The sequence below is a fragment of the Pogoniulus pusillus genome, chromosome 28 (assembly GCF_015220805.1).
Source record: "Pogoniulus pusillus isolate bPogPus1 chromosome 28, bPogPus1.pri, whole genome shotgun sequence".
NCBI classification, from domain to species: Eukaryota; Metazoa; Chordata; class Aves; order Piciformes; family Lybiidae; genus Pogoniulus; species Pogoniulus pusillus.
The window spans coordinates 18,457,924-18,475,236 of record NC_087291.1 but is presented as its reverse complement, the minus strand read 5'-3'; the positions used below and the strand labels follow the sequence as shown (position 1 = coordinate 18,475,236).

At 56.1% G+C, this 17,313-nt stretch overlaps 1 protein-coding gene across 3 annotated transcripts in view; it reads left to right on the top strand.

Moving 5' to 3' along the window:
• LOC135188011 (ATP-dependent translocase ABCB1-like) overlaps positions 1-17,313 on the top strand; it is a 42,428-nt gene that overhangs the window by 5,272 nt on the left and 19,843 nt on the right. For 2 of the 3 annotated variants that reach the window (XM_064167156.1, XM_064167157.1), the window contains exons 2-12: positions 1,217-1,384; positions 1,901-2,110; positions 2,651-2,752; positions 3,476-3,533; positions 4,821-4,977; positions 6,457-6,517; positions 10,687-10,878; positions 12,138-12,309; positions 14,195-14,319; positions 15,634-15,805; positions 16,793-16,906. In XM_064167156.1, the coding sequence (XP_064023226.1) occupies positions 2,661-2,752; positions 3,476-3,533; positions 4,821-4,977; positions 6,457-6,517; positions 10,687-10,878; positions 12,138-12,309; positions 14,195-14,319; positions 15,634-15,805; positions 16,793-16,906 (1,143 nt within the window). In that variant the 5' untranslated portion in view covers positions 1,217-1,384; positions 1,901-2,110; positions 2,651-2,660. The remainder of the gene's footprint in view (positions 1-1,216; positions 1,385-1,900; positions 2,111-2,650; positions 2,753-3,475; positions 3,534-4,820; positions 4,978-6,456; positions 6,518-10,686; positions 10,879-12,137; positions 12,310-14,194; positions 14,320-15,633; positions 15,806-16,792; positions 16,907-17,313) is intronic. The other variant, XM_064167158.1, reaches the window with a different exon arrangement.

Genomic DNA, 17,313 nt, shown 5'->3' with positions numbered 1-17,313 from the left:
GGGAGGCTGTGGCTGCCTGCTCCCTGCAGGTGTTCAGGGGCAGGTTGGATGAGGCCTTGAGCAACCAAATCCAGTGGAGAGGTGTCCCTGCCCATGGCAGGGGGCTGGAACTAGAGGATCTCTGAGGTCCCTCCCAACCAAAGCCATCCCAGGACTCTGTGACATGGCCACTGACGGTGTCTCTTGTGCCAGAGTGTGACAGGCTAAGATGATTCCACTCTACTCCTTCTCTAAGGAAAGAAACTGTGTCCCCTTGTTCTGCTGCTGGCTGCCTGGCAGCAGAGCCCAACCCCACCTGGCTGCAGCCTCCCTGCAGGGAGCTGCAGACAGCAACGAGCTCTGCCCTGAGCCTTCTCTTCTGCAGGCTGCACACCCCCAGCTCCCTCAGCCTGTCCTCCTTGCAGAGCTGCTCCAGCCCCAGAATCATTTCCATGGCCTCCTCTGAACCTGCTCCCTCAGGTCTGCCAGGCCCAGGTGTTTCATTTAGCTTTACCTGCCTTTTAGCCCTGGAGAGATGCTGAATTTCCCCAGGTTACCACTAACAGCTCCGGGAGGGAGTTCCTCTCCTGGCAGTGATTTCAGCATTTGCTGCTGGCTTTGCTGAAGTGATTCCTCCAGATCCTAACGAAAACAGCACAGCCAAACCAGCCAGAGAGCCATGGAACCGCTGAGGCTGGCAGGGACCTCTGAGGTCCTCAAACCCAGCAGTTTGCCTGCTGCTCACAACCTCACCCCTGCTGCTGAGCCACTGACACTCAACCACAGCCCTCAGCAACTCCTCCTTGGATGGGGACTCCATCACCTCCTTGGGCAGCCTCTTCCAGTACCTGAGAACTCATCTCCAACCGTAGCCTCCCCTGGCACAACTTGAGGCTGTTTCCTCTTGTCCTGTCACTTGTTGCATGGGAGAAGAGACCAACCCCACCTCACTCCAGCCTCCTTTCAGGTGGCTGCAGAGAGTGATGAGGTCTCCCTTAGAAATGAGTGATCTTAGGAGTCTTTCCTAAGCCAAGAAGCTCTACCAGAAAAGGTCCATTTCAGGCAGTTCAGGACCCAACCACTCATTAAAAAACCAGCAGGTTGCTAATTGAGCAGATCTCAGCTCCCCAGAGCTATTGCCACATTGTTTCTAAGTGGAGTCTGAAGCTCATCCTGCTGCTCTGTGGCTTCTCCGAGGAAAACCAAAACACACTGGGGTCAAATCCTGCTCTTTCAGGCTGGATGAGTCATGTTTGTCTGTGCTGGGCTTAGAAGAGAGGAAAAGGAGCAAAAGACTGCGAGCCTGGGCTTGTGTTGGCTGCTTTCGCTCTCGCTGCCTGCTCAAGAATGGGTCCAGGCTCAGCTGTAGCAGGCACCTGGGGCCTTCAGCACCACCTGGAATAAGGTAAGGGGGAGGGCTCCACAAGGGCTTGTAGTGATGGGGTGGGAGGGGATGGGTGTGAGCTTGAGGGTTGGAGTGGAGATGAGGAAGAGATTCTTGGCAGTGAGGCTGGGCAGCCACTGGCACAGGCTGCCCAGGGAGGCTGTGGCTGCCCCCTCCCCGGAGGTGTCCAAGGCCAGGCTGGATGAGGTCCTGAGCAAGCTGTGCTGGTGGGAGGTGTCCCTGCCCATGGCAGGGGTTGGGGCTGGATGAGCTTGGAGGTCCCTGCCAGCCCAGCCCACTCTGTGAATCTCTGAACTCTTGGGAGGTTTAAGGGGCATGATTAAGGCAAGAGCAGATACAGGGTAGGTAGGAGATCAGAAGTAAGGAGATGGGAGATGAGAAGTAGGCAGGAGAAGAGCAGCAGATGTGAGAAGCTTTTTCTCCCTGTGGAAGAAGAGACCCTTCGGGCCTGCTTTCTTGGGTGGCAGTGAAATAAAAGAGTATTTAAGGACCGTGTTTGCTAAATGTTCCCTTTAGGAAGAGGGAGGCAAAGTCCAAAGTGCGGGCACTGCGCTCCTCAGGGTAGGCGAGGCGAGGGAGGCGGAGAAGCCCCGGGACGCCGCCGCTCACCGCTGCTTTACATAAGAGCAAAGTCCGAGCATGCTGCGCGTCCTTACCCCTGCTCCTTCTGCTGGCTTTTAAAGCATCGTCCAGAGGAGCGCACACGGAGCAGGGGCAGCCTCCGCGGTAGGTCTGTGCGCTGCTGCTGTTGCTCCAAGTCAGCCAGGCTTGTCTGGGGCTGGCTGCTGGCCGCGGCTGGGCGGCGATGCCCGAGGGCCGCAAAGGAGCATTTCCTGTCTGCTTTGCTGGGTGCATCTGTGCAGAGCTGCAGAGAGCAAACGCTGAGCTGAAGACAGGCAAGAGGCAGGGCTCGGCCAGCCGCTGGGCGTGCTGCTGCCGGCCCCTGCGAGCACCCACTGCCGGCCGGGGCTCGGCGAGCTGCGCCGGCTAAAGCAGCGCCTCTGTGCTCCTGAAAGCAAATGGCCACTGGGCTGGCAGGCTGCCCCTGGCTTAGCACCTCTCTTGTCACACGTTACTCCAGGCGGCCGTCGGAAAGGGCTGCCCGGGGAGGTGGTGGAGTCCCCATCCCTGGAGGTGTTGAAGCCAAGCCTGGCTGGGGCACTTAGTGCCATGGTCTGGTTGGTTGGCCAGGGCTGGGTGCTAGGTTGGGCTGGGTGAGCTTGGAGGTCTCTGCCAACCTGGGTGGTTCTACCCTGTGGTTACAAGGACAGTTAAGATGCCCTCCGAGGAGGAGAGGAAGAGCAGCGCAGATGGACACAGCCTTAAGATCGCCGCATCCAGCGAGGCTCAGGAACCTGAAGACAACGGGTAAGTGTTCTCCAGCAAGAGTCCTGAAGCTTCTGAGGTGTCTCAGGGTTAATTTGAAGTTTCATTGGATTTTGTGAGCCATTTTATGTCCCTTCACCAGCAGAGCCTGATCACAGAAGGCTATGCATGGGTTTTATCTTCTGAGACCTAAGTGTCTGCATGACTGACAGCAGCCAGTTGGAAAGCAGCTCCAGCAGAGGCCGGGGGTGATGCTGGAAGGGACATTCTGGGTACAGCTGTGCCACCAGCTGAACCTGATCTTGATTTTTTTCAGTCTCAGTGGTTTATGCACCTTGAACAGTTTATGTTTGCCCTCCACGTGCAGAAACATTGATCTTGTGCTGCCTTCCTCTTTCTCATTTTGAAAGCCATTTGATGCCTCAGTCCACAAGCTCCCTGAGCAGGCAGGGGAGCCAGCAGCCCTTGCTGCTGTTGTTTCACCCTCGGAGGGCTCAGCTGGGAAGCCTCTGACTGAAATCTGCAGCAGCTGGTAGCTGATGCTGTTGCTGTACCTGGAGGTTTAAATCCAAATGCCTCAAGCATGCTCCATGAGCCACATTCTGCTCACACAGCATTCTTTGGTGTAAACCTCTCCCAGGATTAGCTTTGGATTGGCCTTCATTAAGAGCTCACATCAGTATTTCTGTGAGCTGTCATCTACTGCATGACAGTGTCTGTGAAAGGTTGCTTTGCAAACACACTAAAGCTCTCCTGCCTTTCCAGCAAGGAGAAGAAGAAGAAGAAGGCAGAAAAGCCCAGGCTGGTTGGCCCACTGACACTGGTAGGCTTCATGCTCTCTCCTTCCCCCTGCTTTACCCTGAAAGTGTCCAAAGCCAGCTTGGATGGATGGAGCCTGCAGCAAGCTGGTCTAGTAGGAGGCTATGAGAGATGGCTCTGTTCAGCATGGAGAAAAGAAGGCTCTGGGGAGACCTTAGAGCAGCCTTCCAGCAACTGAAGGGGCTCCAGGAGAGCTGGGGGGGGGACTTTGGACAAGGGCTGGGAGTGCCAGGATGAGGGACAATGGCTTTGAGCTGGGAGAGGGGAGATGGAAAATGGAGATGAGGAAGAAATCCTTGGCACTGAGGCTGGGCAGACACTGGCACAGGCTACCCAGGGAGGCTGTGGCTGCCCCCTCCCTGGAGATGTTTGAGGCCAGGCTGAATGAGGCCTGGAGCAAGCTGTCCTGGTGGGAGGTGTCCATGGGCATGGCAGGGGGTTGGGGCTGGGTCCCTTCCAACCCAAACCACTGCATGCACCTGTGAGCTGCCCCTGCCCATGGCAAGGGACTGGCACTGGCTGATGGTTAAGATCCTTTCCAACACAACCCATTCCGTGGCTGTGGTGCACACACTGAAGCAGTAACCTCTGCTGTGCAAAGCTTCTGTGCTGCAAGTGCTCTGTGGAAGGATCTCTGCCTGCACACTGAAGCTGTGCTGTGAGTTCAGTGGCTGCCTGGGCACAGCTGTGGCTCCGTGGCAGTGGCTGCACACCCAGCAGCCTCTACTTGCCTTTCTTTCCTCAGTTCAAGAGAGATGTTGAGATACTGGAAGGTGTCCAGAGAAAGGCAGCAAGGCTGGGGAGGGGCCTGGAGCAGAGCCCTGTGAGGAGAGGCTGAGGGAGCTGGGGGTGTGCAGCCTGCAGCAGAGGAGGCTCAGGGCAGAGCTCATTGCTGCCTGCAGCTGCCTGCAGGGAGGCTGTAGCCAGGTGGGGTTGGGCTCTGCTGCCAGGCAGCCAGCAGCAGAACAAGGGGACACAGCCTCAAGCTGTGCCAGGGCAGGTCTAGGCTGATGTTAGGAGGAAGTTGTTGTCAGAGAGAGTGATTGGCATTGGAATGGGCTGCCCAGGGAGGTGGTGGAGTGGCTGTGCCTGGAGGTGTTGAAGCCAAGCCTGGCTGAGGCACTTAGTGCCATGGTCTGGTTGGTTGGGCAGGGCTGGGTGCTAGGTTGGGCTGGATGAGCTTGGAGGTCTCTTCCAGCTTGGCCAACCCTGTGACTCTTGCTGTGCAGCCAGAGCCCTCCTGAGCTTGCCTCCTGCTGCACAGGGAGTTGATGTCTCTCCTCTCTCGCAGTTCCGCTATGCCAGCTGGACAGACAGGCTGCTGATGGCGCTGGGCACTCTGCTGGCAGTGGTCCATGGCAGCAGCCTCCCTATCGCCATGATCATCTTTGGGGACATGACTGACAGCTTTGTTGCCTCTGGAAACACAAGTCTAACAAACCTGTCAGGTAAGGACACATCTGCAGGCAGAGGGACACTGGAATCACTCTGGAGAAACAGGCAGGGAGGTTCAGGCATCCCAGAGGAGGTACTCATGGCACAGCCCTCAACCTGGTACCAGCTGCCACACAAATGAGTGGCTCCTGTGGTTGCTGTGGCAGAGGCACTCTGACATCTTACTGCTCCTCCTTCAGAGCTTCTCTGTTAGATTCACAGAATGGGTTGGGTTGGAGAGGAACTCAAAGCTCAGCCAGTTCCAACCCCCCTGCCATAGTCAGGGACACCTCCCACTAGAACAGGTCACTCAAGGCCTCATCCAACCTGGCCTTGAACACCTCCAGGGAGGTTGTGGAGCACAGAATCACCCAATGTGATCTTTGATCACAACTCCCTGGGCAACCTGTGCCAGTGTCTCACCACCCTCACTCTAAAGAACTTCTAACATCCAGTCTCAATCTCCCCCCTGCCAGCCTGTGCCCATAGCACACTCTCCACACATCATGGCTCACCCTGGCTGTGATCAGCAGAGAGAGGCTGCTTCCCAACTGCTCAGCACCCGCTCCTCTTCACCCCTTTGCATCAAACCTGACACTTGTGATTCCCAAGGTGGATCAGAGCAGCAAGCACATCCAGCAGAAAAGTCACTAACAAGGTATAGGATGGGCAGTGATGGCTTCAAACTGGAAGAAGATGGACTGAGACAAGACATAGAATCATAGAATCAGTCAGAGTTGGAAGAGACCACAGGAATCAGCCAGTTCCAACCCCCCTGCCATGCCCAGGGACACCCTACCCTAGAGCAGGCTGCCCACAGCCTCACCCAGCCTGGCCTCAAACACCTCCAGCCATGGGGCCTCAACCACCTCCCTGGGCAACCCATTCCAGCCTCTCACCACTCTCCTGCTCAACAACTTCCTCCTCGCCTCCAGCCTGACTCTCCCCACCTCCAGCTTTGCTCCATTCTCCCCAGCCCTGTCACTCTCTGACAGCCTAAAAAGTCCCTCCCCAGCATTTCTGTGGGCCCCTTTCAGATACTGGAAGGCCACAATGATGGAGAAATTCTTGCCCATGAGGGTGCTGAGGCACTGGGACAGGTGGGCCAGAGAAGTTTTGGAGCCTCCAAGCCTGGCAGTGCTGGCAGCCAGGTTGGCTGGGGCTGTGAGTGAGCTGCTCCAGTGGCAGCTGTCCCAGCCTTTGACCAGGGGGTTGGAACTGGATGATATTCAAGGTCCCTCCCAACCCAGACCGGTCTATGACTCCATGAAAGGTAGCTCTGTTGTCAGTGAGGTTGTGACTAAATTTGCATGGCTACAGTCAGTGGTTTTTGAGCAGGGAGGAGCTGAAACCCTCCCACCCCTCCTCTCGTTAAAATCAGCTCATCTCCAAAGGAGCTGCAGGACTCAAGCTGCTGCACAGCTTGCAGGAAAACAAATCTGTTGAGTCTTGCTCTCTTAGAAGTGTTTGTCCTTTTCTGCCTTTCTAAACAGATCCTGCTGTGATAAATGCCACTGAGGACATCCTCAACAAGCTGGAAGAAGATATGACAAGGTAGCTGGGGGGAAATTTCCTCTCCTCTTCCCCATGCAGGGACACTTTTGACTCCAGCCCTTCCTCTTTTGCACGCCTTAAGCAACACACAAGCAGCGAAGGACTGAATAATGTTGGCAACTAAAGCTTTGCCCATGAGGTTATTGGAGGCACAGGAAGAGTTCCTGAGCACCCACAGCCATCCCCAACAACTTCCCTGCAATGCCTTTCCAGGAGTGCTCTGTCTGCCCCAGGCCATCTGCATTTCCTTTCTGCTCCTCCTCTGAATTTACTGCTAACTAATTCCGTTGATTAGCATCCATCAGTCCCTTGAGCTGTAGAGATTCTCTGTCAAACAGCACAATTAGAGCTGCCCAAAAGTGCCTCATTTGCTACCAAAGCATCAGAGCAACCAAGCTGTCTGGCCTGGCCTGCAGGGCTGTGTCCAGCTCTGCATCCCTCGGCACAGCAAGGACATGGACGTGAGGGAGAGGGTCCAGATGAGGCTACGAAGATGATCCTGGGGCTGGAGCAGCTGGGCTAGGAGGGCAGGCTGAGGGAGCTGGGGGTGTGCAGCCTGCAGAGGAGAAGGCTCCAGGGAGACCTAACAGCAGCCTGCCAGGACCTGCAGGGGCTGCAAGCAGGCTGCAGAGGGACTGTTTGCAAAGGCCTGCAGGGACAGGACCAGGGCAATGGTTTGGAATGAGAGCAGAGCAGATTGAGACTGGAGGTGAGGAACAAGTTGTGCAGCAGGAGGCTGCTGGAGCAGTGCCACAGGCTGCCCAGGGAGGTGGTTGAGGCCCCATGGCTGGAGATATTCCAGGTCAGACTCAACAGGGCTCTGGGCTCTGCTCTAGTGCAGGATGTCCCTTCCCATGATGCTGTGATACCTGTGTTTGATTTCTGCTCTGCAGTGAAGGCAGTGGCACAGCTTTGCCATCAGGGCACCCACTCTTTGCTTTGCTATTCAAGCATATCTGTTATTCACTTCTCTTGATTTTAAAGACCTTTGTGTTAGTGTCTTAATGTCTCTTTTGGAATGGTGACAGAGCTTTAACATCAAAGCATCTTCTCTTTTCTCCTGAAGCAGATGGGGCAGGTGTTTGGAGTAGGGCAGCAAGGCTGGGGAGGGGCCTGGAGCACAGCCCTGTGAGGAGAGGCTGAGGGAGCTGGGGGTGTGCAGCCTGCAGCAGAGGAGGCTCAGGGCAGAGCTTATTGCTGCCTGCAGGGAGGCTGTAGCCAGGTGGGGTTGGGCTCTGCTGCCAGGCACCCAGCAGCAGAACAAGAGGACACAGCCTCAAGCTGTGCCAGGGCAGGTCTAGGCTGATGTCAGGAGGAAGTTGTTGGCAGAGAGAGTGATTGGCATTGGAATGGGCTGCCCAGGGAGGTGGTGGAGTGGCTGTGGCTGGAGGTGTTGCAGCCAAGCCTGGCTGGGGCACTTAGTGCCATGGTCTGGTTGGTTGGGCAGGGCTGGGGGCTAGGTTGGGCTGGCTGAGCCTGGAGCTCTCTGCCAACCTAGGTGATTCTATTCCACTCCATGCTACCTTTCTTGGATTGGTAATCAATTGATTTTTCCTCCCAGTCAGGCCTGCTTTGCCCGTGGCAGCAGCTGGTGAATGATCTCTCCCTGTCCTTAGCTCGGCCCAGAGCCTTTCTCTGCCTGTCCTCGCCCTGCCCAGCTGCGCAGGGAAGTGCCGGAGCAGCCCCGCGGGCACCTGGCGCCCGGCCTGGGTCGAGCTGCACACTGTGCCCGCTAGGCACTGGCGCTGCCAGCGGCAGCAGGGCTCGGAGGCAGCGGCAGGCGCTCCGGGAGCCAGCTGGGCGCTGCGGACTGTGCCCAGCAGCCGCTCGGGAGGAGCTTCTCCCCTCCGCAGGCTGCGGCAGCGCCTGGAGCTGTGCGTTCAGGGGCTGCGAAGCAGCTGCGGCAGGCAGCCCCCGTGGCCCTAGGCTTGGCGGCAGGTCACACAGCCACGGAAGCTCTGACGGAGGGCAAAGGTCTCCCCGGGTGCGTGCTCGGCGCTGCGGGTGGGGTGGGTTGTGTTTGTTGCCCAAACAAGGCTCCCCGGAGCACAGCTGCCTCCCCTGCGAGGCAGGCAGCGCTCACTGCCCGCCGGGCGTGGGTGGCGTCGGGGGAGCTGCAGGACTGAGCTCCTGGGCAAGGGAGCTTGGCAGAGGCATCGACTTCTGCCCAGGCAGTTGGTCAGGAGGCAACGCCCAGGCAGGAGTGGCTCTCTGAAGGCTACATAACACCATAAAGCAATTGTCTGAGGGCACTGCTGAGTTTTGAGGGAGTGCTCTTGGGCTGAGTGTGGAGGTTTAAAGGAGCTGAAGATGATCAAGGTCAGAATTAGGCTAAGCAGCATTCTGTTAGGCATTAACCTCTCTTTATTAGTTCAGATAAAGATGATTTCATAATGATGATAGTTCCAGAGTCCCTGACTAAGCTGTGTGGCATCTTGGCCATGGAAATGGATGGATTACAACTGGAAAAGTTTCTTTAGGATGAGAGGAAATGGCCTTGGGTTGCACCAGAAGTTTTGGTTGGAGATGATAAGAAACTTCTTGGCTGAAAGGGCTCTCAGAGCCTGGCAGAGGCTGCCCAGAGATGTGGCTGAATGCCAACCCCTGGAGGTGTTTCCAGAGGCAGAGCTGCAGTGCTGAGGGCCATGGCCCAGCCCCAGCCCTGGCAGAGCCAGAGCATGGTTGAGCTGGCAGAGCTCAGAAGGCTTTGCAAACCCAAACACTTCCATGGTTCTGTGAGCTCTGAAGCCCTTCTCTGCTTGGCTGAGCTGAGCATTGGCACACAGGCTCCTGCCATTTGCTGCTGCCAAGTTCCCTGCTACTCTTCTGAGGAATCACTGTGTGTAGCTTACTGCCTCTGTGACTTGCGATGTGTGCAGCTGGCTGCATGTGCAGCTCCCACACGTGAGTGAGAGCCCTGAGAGCCTGGAAGCTTTGTGTTAATCATTGACTTTGGTATGGTGCAGCAGCCTCCCAGCTACCTGGGTTACAGCACACAAACGTTAGCCTCTGGCTCTGCTCCTGGGCTGCAAACAGGGCAGCAGCTGAGTGAAGGCTTCCTGCTTTAGGCCTGGTTTAAATGCAGCAGAAGTTGCCTCTGATGAATCTGATTTATTTCTCTCTGAACACCTTCAAACTGTGTCTGACATTCACCTTCACTTTGAGTATCTCACCCACTCCTTGGCTTGGATGTGACAGCACAGGGCTGAGTTAATTTAGAAGTACTCAATCAGGAGGAAAGCAGAGGGAGGGCAAGGGGCTGGGATCTGGGGGCGTTTGCCGACAGCAGGTGCATGGTGAGTAGTGCTGTGCCCTTAGGAGGGGAAGTGCAGCACGCATGGAGGGATTGGTGAAGACAGATGTATGTGATGGAGATGCTGACCTGAGGGAGCTTGTGGGTAAGGAGCTGGGCAGGAGCCAGCAGTGGGCACTGGCAGCACAGAAGGCCAAGGGCATCCTGGGCTGCATCCAGAGCAGCCTGGCCAGAGATGGAGAGAGGGGATCCTGCCCCTCTGCTCTGCTCAGACCTCACCTGAAGGGCTGGGGCCAGATATGGGACCCTCAGCACAGGAAGGACATGGACCTGATGGACAGGGTTCAGTGGAGGCCACAAAGATGATCAGGAGCTGGAGAACCTTCCCTATGAAGGCAGCCTGAGAGTTGGGGCTGTGCAGCCTGCAGAAGAAAAGGCTGCAGGGAGACCTCAAAGCTGCAGGCAGGCTGGGGAGGGACTGTTCAGAAGGGGCTGTGGAGACAGGCTGAGGGCAGTGGTTTGGAGCTGGAGCAGGGCAGGATTAGGTTGGGCAGTAGGAGGAAGCTCTGCACAGTGAAGATGACAGGCACTGGCACAGGCTGCCCAGAGAGGTGGTTGAGGGCTGGAGACATTCAAGGTCAGACTGGATATGGCCCTGGGAAGCCTGCTGTGGTTGGAGCTGTCCCTGCTGCCTGCAGGGGATGGACCAGATGAGCTCTGAGGGTCCCTTCCAGCCCAAACCATTCTAGGATTCCAGTTAGTGCTTGTGAGGAGCTTGGTAGCTTCCCCAGAGAGGTGCAAACTCCTGCAGGAACTGTGGCTCAGGTCTGGAGCAGAAGCAGCAAGCAGAACACAGCCTGGTGAGGCCATCAAAGCCACATGCAGAGAACTTCACCTTTTCCCCCTTCCCTTTCAGGTATGCTTATTACTACTCTGGGATAGCAGCAGGAGTCCTCCTTGCAGCGTACATCCAGACCTCGTTTTGGACCCTAGCAGCAGGACGGCAAATCAGAAAGATCAGAGAGAAGTTTTTCCATGCAATTATGAGGCAAGAAATTGGTTGGTTTGATGTGAACGACGTGGGAGAGCTCAACACTCGCCTGCTAGAGTGAGTATGGTACAGATACACCTTCAGCAGGGCCCTTGCTCTTGTTCAGCAGGGCACCTGGGGACAGGGTTCAGTGGCCATGGTGGTGTTGGGCTGGGGGTTGCACTGGATGGTCTCGGAGAGCTTGTCCAGCCCAACCCCTCTGTGGTTGGAGAGGTTGTTTGCAAAGCCTGCAGGGACAGCCTGAGGGCAATGGTTTGAAATGAGAGCAGAGCAGATGGAGATTGGATGTGAGGAACAAGTTGTGTAGCAGGAGGCTGCTGGAGCAGTGCCACAGGCTGCCCAGGGAGGTGGCTGAGGCCACATCCTTGGAGATAAGCAAGGTAAGGCTTGACAGGGCTCTGGGCAATCTGATCTAGTGGAGGATGTCCCTGCCGAGTGCAGGGCTTGGACTGGCTGAGATTTGGAGGTCCCTTCCAACCCAATCATTCTGTGGTTCTGTGACCCAGGAAGATGATGGAGTCCCCATGCCTGGAGGTGCTCAAGAAGTGTGTGGCACCTGGAGCCTTGGTGCTGGTGGGCTGAGGGTTGGACTGGCTGATCTCAGACGGCTTTTCCAACCCAGACAATTGTGGTTCTGTGACATAATGCTTGGACTTGATGACCTTAAAGGTCTTTTCCCCCCCAACACCTCCCTGCAGCTCTCTAGGAGTTACAGCTGCTTTGGGGCTGTAAATTGAATTCTTTCATTGTGAAATTAAGTTTCACTCTGAAATGAAATGGAGCTCCTGCCAAGTGTCCCAGGGACTGAACCTGCAGCACTGCTGCTGCTGGACTGGCACAGTCAGGTGAGTTCTCCTGAGCCCTGGGGGTGGCTAAAGCCCAGGCAGGGAGAGCAAACTCCACTCCCCTCTGTGCAGCCTGAAGACTACAGCAGTGCTGACTGCCCCAGCAGCCTGGGCAGCTCATGGGCTGCTCCTTCCTCCTGGCTTCCCACGCACTTCCAATCTCTTTTCTTTCTCACAGTTCCCAAACTGCTCACAAATTTGAAGTTCAGTGAGAGGATAAAGTTGCACTGCAGGCAGAATTTGACCCCTTCCAGCCCAAACCACCTTCATGGCCTCCTCCTTCACAACAAACATGAACCTTCCCCTTGCCCACACTATTCAGGGCTTTATCTTGAAGCAAATTTTTGTTTGGTGGTAACTGAAGAGTAAAGATTGATGTCTGCACATGGCTCTAAAGCAGAAAGCTTTCCTCTGCTTTCCACAGTGCCCTTCCTGCCTGGGTGTGACTTTGGTTTGGTTTGTTTTTCCCAGTGATGTGTCCAAGATCAGTGAAGGAATAGGTGACAAGATTGGGCTGCTTTTCCAGTCACTGACAACGTTCATAGCAGGATTCGTTGTGGGGCTGATCCGGGGCTGGAAGCTGACCCTCGTCATACTGGCGGTCAGCCCTGTCCTGGGGCTCTCAGCAGCCATCTGGGCTAAGGTAGGCTCACGTCCACTCGGGGCCAGGCTGTGTCTCAGTGAGGGGCAGTGAAACAAAGCAGAGAGCTGTGGCTCCTGCTGGCAGAGTGTACTGCTTGGGACACTTATGGTGCCCAGAACTCTGCTTGGAAGAAGAAGTGGGTGTGCAGCCAGGAGAGGAACTCCCTCCCGGACCTGTTGTTGGTGACCTGGGGAAATTCAACATCTCTACTGGGCTAAAATGCAGGTAAAGCTAAGTAAACCACCTGGGCCTGGCAGACCTGAGGGAGCAGGTCCAGAAAAGCCATGAAGATGATCCTGGGGCTGGAGCTGCTCTGAGGACAGGCTGAGGGAGCTGGGGGTGTGCAGCCTGCAGAGGAGAAGGCTCCAAGCAGACCTAACAGCAGCCTGCCAGGACCTGCAGGGGCTGCAAGCAGGCTGCAGAGGGACTGTTTGCAAAGGCCTGCAGGGACAGGACCAGGGCAATGGTTTGGAATGAGAGCAGAGCAGATTGAGACTGGAGGTGAGGAACAAGTTGTGCAGCAGGAGGCTGCTGGAGCAGTGCCACAGGCTGCCCAGGGAGGTGGTTGAGGCCCCATGGCTGGAGCTATTGAAGGTGAGGCTGGAGCAGGCTGTGAGCAAGCTGCTGTGGTGGAGGATGCCCCTGCTGAGTGCAGGGGCTTGGCCTGGATGTGCTCTGGAGCTCCCTTCCAGCCCAACCCACTCTGGGATTCTCTGAGCAGTGCACATCAGCTCCTCAAGCAACTCTGGCAGTGCCCCCAGGCAGCTGAGTGTTGTAGTTTCCAAGTGCAGGACAGACTTGCCTGATTCGGAGCTGTTTGTGCCAACAGAGGGCATTTTTGTCTAGAAAAGAGAGGAAGATGCACAGGTAGAACCCACAGCTCTGACTGATAAACCTCACCCCCTAGAGTGCTGCTTCTGTTAGAAAGGAGTAACTGCACCTCCTGAAAAAGAAGTGCCCAGGGCAGGCCAAGCCTTGGTCACAGACTCCGTTTCCTTTCCGAGCTGTTAAGTAAGCTTTGCTGAGGAATTTTAGCCAGGCTTTGCTGAGAGAAGAGATAATTTCCCTTGGAACTGCAGTGACCAAGCTTTGCAGTTTGGAAGTCTTCAGGGGTTGATAGTATTTAATTTCCCTTACATTGCAAAGCTCAGGTGAACCTCTGTCTGGAGTGGGAAAGGTAGGGGTAAAGAAGCATCTGCTCCATGTGGCCACTGCCTAGGAGCCCTCAGGGACTGTGGCCAGCTAATGGAAGCTCCAGAGCTGTCTGGCTAAGGTAGGCAGAGCTGAGAAGGAGCTGAGGAGATGAGCCTTGCAGAGCCACACCAGCCCAGTGTGAGTAGTTATCATATCAGGGAGCAATCAGCTGATCCCCTGCACTGGGGGAAAAGGGAAGGACAAATCCACCTCTCAGGTGCACTGGGGCAAAAGGGAGTGAGTAGTGCAGCCCCCAGCTGCCCTGGAGAGCAGGCAGTGAGGAGTGCAGCCCCCCCAGCTGCCCTGGAGAGCAGGCAGTGAGGAGTGCAGCCCCCCCATCTGCCCTGGAGAGCAGGCAGTGAGGAGTGCAGCCCCCCCATCTGCCCTGGAGAGCAGGCAGTGAGGAGTGCAGCCCCCCCAGCTGCCCTGGAGAGCAGGCAGTGAGGAGTGCAGCCCCCCCAGCTGCCCTAGGGAGCGGGCAGAGGGCAGCCCCCAGCTGCTTCGAAGGAGCAGTGCTGAATGATTCGATTAAATTCATCGACCACTTAAGCTTTTGCCCCTGGCCGTTTTGCTCTCACGCATGTCACAACCCAAAGGCTTCACAGAGGGAGGGAGCAGCTGTGATAAAGGCCGTTCTGAGGCAGCCTGAGCTCCTGCTTTCCTCGAGCTGAAATGCCTGCTCCTGTGCTAGGTCCTCTCTGCTTTCACTGACAAAGAGCAAAGTGCCTACGCGAAGGCAGGAGCTGTGGCAGAGGAAGTCCTGGCAGCTGTCCGCACCGTGATAGCCTTTGGAGGGCAGGAAAAGGAGATTAAAAGGTAAGAGCAACCTTTGCCTCCAGCAGCTGAGCTTTGGTGTGCTGGCTTCAGGGGGGGTGAAATTGCCTTCTCTCTGCTTTGTCAAAATGAGTGAAGCCTTGAAGGTGTCTGCTGTGAAGAGAGGCTGAGAGCCTGGAGAGGAGCAGCCCCAGGGGGGAGCTGATCGGTATAGCCGGGGGCAAGCAGCAGGGGCCAGGCTCTGCTCAGTGCTGCCCTGTGACAGGACAAGGGGCAGGGGACACAAACTGCCACCCAGGAGGCTGCACCTCAGCATGAGGAGAGACTTCTCTGGTGTGAGGGTGCTGGAGCCTGGAGCAGGCTGCCCAGAGAGGCTGTGGAGCCTCCTGCTCTGGAGGCTTCCAAGCCCAGCCTGGATGTGCCCCTGGGTGCCCTGCTCTGGCAGGGGTTGGACTCGGTGATCCCTGGGGGTCCCCTCCAGCCCCTCCACTCTGGGATTCTATGGCTGGATGACTCTGGGAGTCCCTTCCAGCTCCTGCCCTCCTGTGAGTGCAAGCCCTGTGCCTCCTGCACGTTCAGGCAGCAGGACGTTGCCGCAGGCTCTCAGCAGCTTTGTTGCACGTTGAGCCCCTGTGCTTGTTCCAGACAGGGACAGCTGCTAGATGCTGGCACAGGCTGCCCAGGGAGGCTGTGGCTGCCCTCTCCCTGGGGGTGTTCAAGGTCAGGCTGGATGAGGCCTTAAGCAAGCTGTGCTGGGGGGAGCTGTCCCTGCTCGTGAGGGGGGTTGGGGCTGGGTGAGCTTGAAGGTCCCTTCTAAGCCAAAGCACTCTGTGGTGTGGCTGTAGGAAATGTAGGTTGTCTCTGCTCTAGGATGAGTGCAAACTGCTTTAAACCTCCTCAGTGAGAGCTTTAGGCAGCAGCCAGGCTGTGCCATGAGAGGAGAGGGTGGCCCCTGGGCAGCCGTGGCGAGGGTGCTAGAGAGCAGCATCTCCACTTCTGCCGTGTGTGGCCCAGCACTCTGTGAGATATTTGAGCTTTTATCTTAAGCTAACAACTACAATCTCCAAACTTGTCGTGAATTGCTCACGATCAAAGTTCAGTGCCCTGCAGGCTATTCAAGGACCTTTGAGTGCCAGTCCCTGAACTTCAGTGCCCTTTTTTGACCTGCACAGCAGCTTGGCTGGGGTTTGCCTGTGCCTGGCTGCCAGCCTCACCTTTGTGAGCTCCCAGGGTTATCTGTTTTATAGACCTTCAGCCCTCTGTGGGTGTTCTCCATCCAAGTCCTGTAGAGCTTTTGGTGCTGTAAGCCAAGGGAGAAATCTGACTCTCAGTTTTCAACTTCTGTCTTCCTTCCAGATACCATAAAAATTTGGAAGATGCTAAAAGGATTGGAATAAAGAAGTCAATTACATCCAATATTTCTATGGGTGCTGCTTTCTTCCTGATCTATGCATCATATGCATTGGCCTTCTGGTATGGCACCACCTTGGTCTTAAATGATGATTACACGATTGGCAAGGTGCTCACAGTAAGTACCAAGGAGGAGATGCCCAACGCTGGTGAGACACAAAAGAAAACCCCTTCAGCTGGGGATTGCCCCTTGAGTTTAGCAGGAATTGAGTGACCAGACTGGCAAGCCAGCATCAAACAGAGTCTCAGCACAGGAGTCTGCACATGGCTTCCACAGGATCTCAAACCTATATCAAGCCTGGAGCAAGCTGTGCTGGTGGGAGGTGTCTCTGCCCGTGGCAGGGGTTGGAACTGGCTGATCTCGAAGGTCCCTTCCAAGCCAAAGCAGTCTGGGATTCTGTGATTATCTTCAGCCACTTCTACAGCTCTATTTTCAGCTGTTCCCTCAACTTGCTTTGACCTCCCAAAGACCAGGGTGATGTAGCAGCAGCTCAGCCAAAGGTGCTATGTGTCTGTGTTTCTGTCCTGCTGGAGCTGCCTGTTTGGGTTTAGTTATGAGTAAATAAACTCACGCCCAGCCTGGGGGCAGAGTGGCTGGGAAGTGCCCAGCAGAGAAAGCCCTGGAGGTGCTGGGTGACAGCAGCTGGAGATGAGCCAGGGGTGCCCAGGTGGCCAAGAAGGGCACCAGCAGCCTGGCCTGGATCAGCAGTGGTGTGGGCAGCAGGAGCAGGGCAGGATTGTGCCCTGCACTCAGCACTGGGGAGGCCACAGCTGGAGTGCTGGGGGCAGGTTTGGGACCCCACTGCAAGGAGGACATTGAGGATCTGGAGCAGGTCCAGAGAAGGGCAAGGAAGCTGGGGAAGGGTCTGGAGAAGAGGCTGGGGAGGAGCAGCTGAGGGTCCTGGGGGTGTTTGGTGTGGAGAAGAGGAGGCTGAGGGCAGGGCTCATTGCTCTCTGCAGCTCCCTGAGAGGAGGCTGCAGCCAGCTGGGGCTGGGCTCTGCTGCCTGGGCACAAGTAGCAGTAGGAGAGGCAGTGTCCTGGTGTGAACAAATGAATGCAGTTCTCTGCTGACATTTCTCTGTGTGACCATAAATATTTCTTCAGGTCTTCTTCTCCGTCCTGATTGGAGCCTTCAGCATTGGGCAGACTGCTCCAAGCATAGAGGCATTTGCTAGTGCCAGAGGAGCTGCCTATGCCATCTTCAGGATCATTGACAATGTGAGTGCCTTTGGCATCCCTCTCCTTTTCTACAGCAGGCACTAGTGAAGGATGGAAAGGAGTAAGAGTGACTACAAAGATGCAAAGTAAGCACTGTCAGAGGCTGCCCAGGGAGGTGGTGGAGTCCCCATCCTTGAAGGTGTTCCAGAAAGCTGTGGCTGTGGCACTTGGGGCCATGATTTGGTGGCCATGGTGGGGTTGGGTTGCTGGCTGGGCTGGATGATCTCGGAGGACTTTTCCAGCCTGAATAAATCTGTGACCCTAAGGGAGTCAGCAGTCAGGGAGGCTGTGGGGTTGGTAGCTAAAGGAGCTCAGTGAATACAGTTGGTTTGGATTCTGGTTTGAATGTGGTTTCAGCCCTAGATCCACCCAGGGTGGAGGCAAAAGGCAGAGGTAATTCAGGGCTT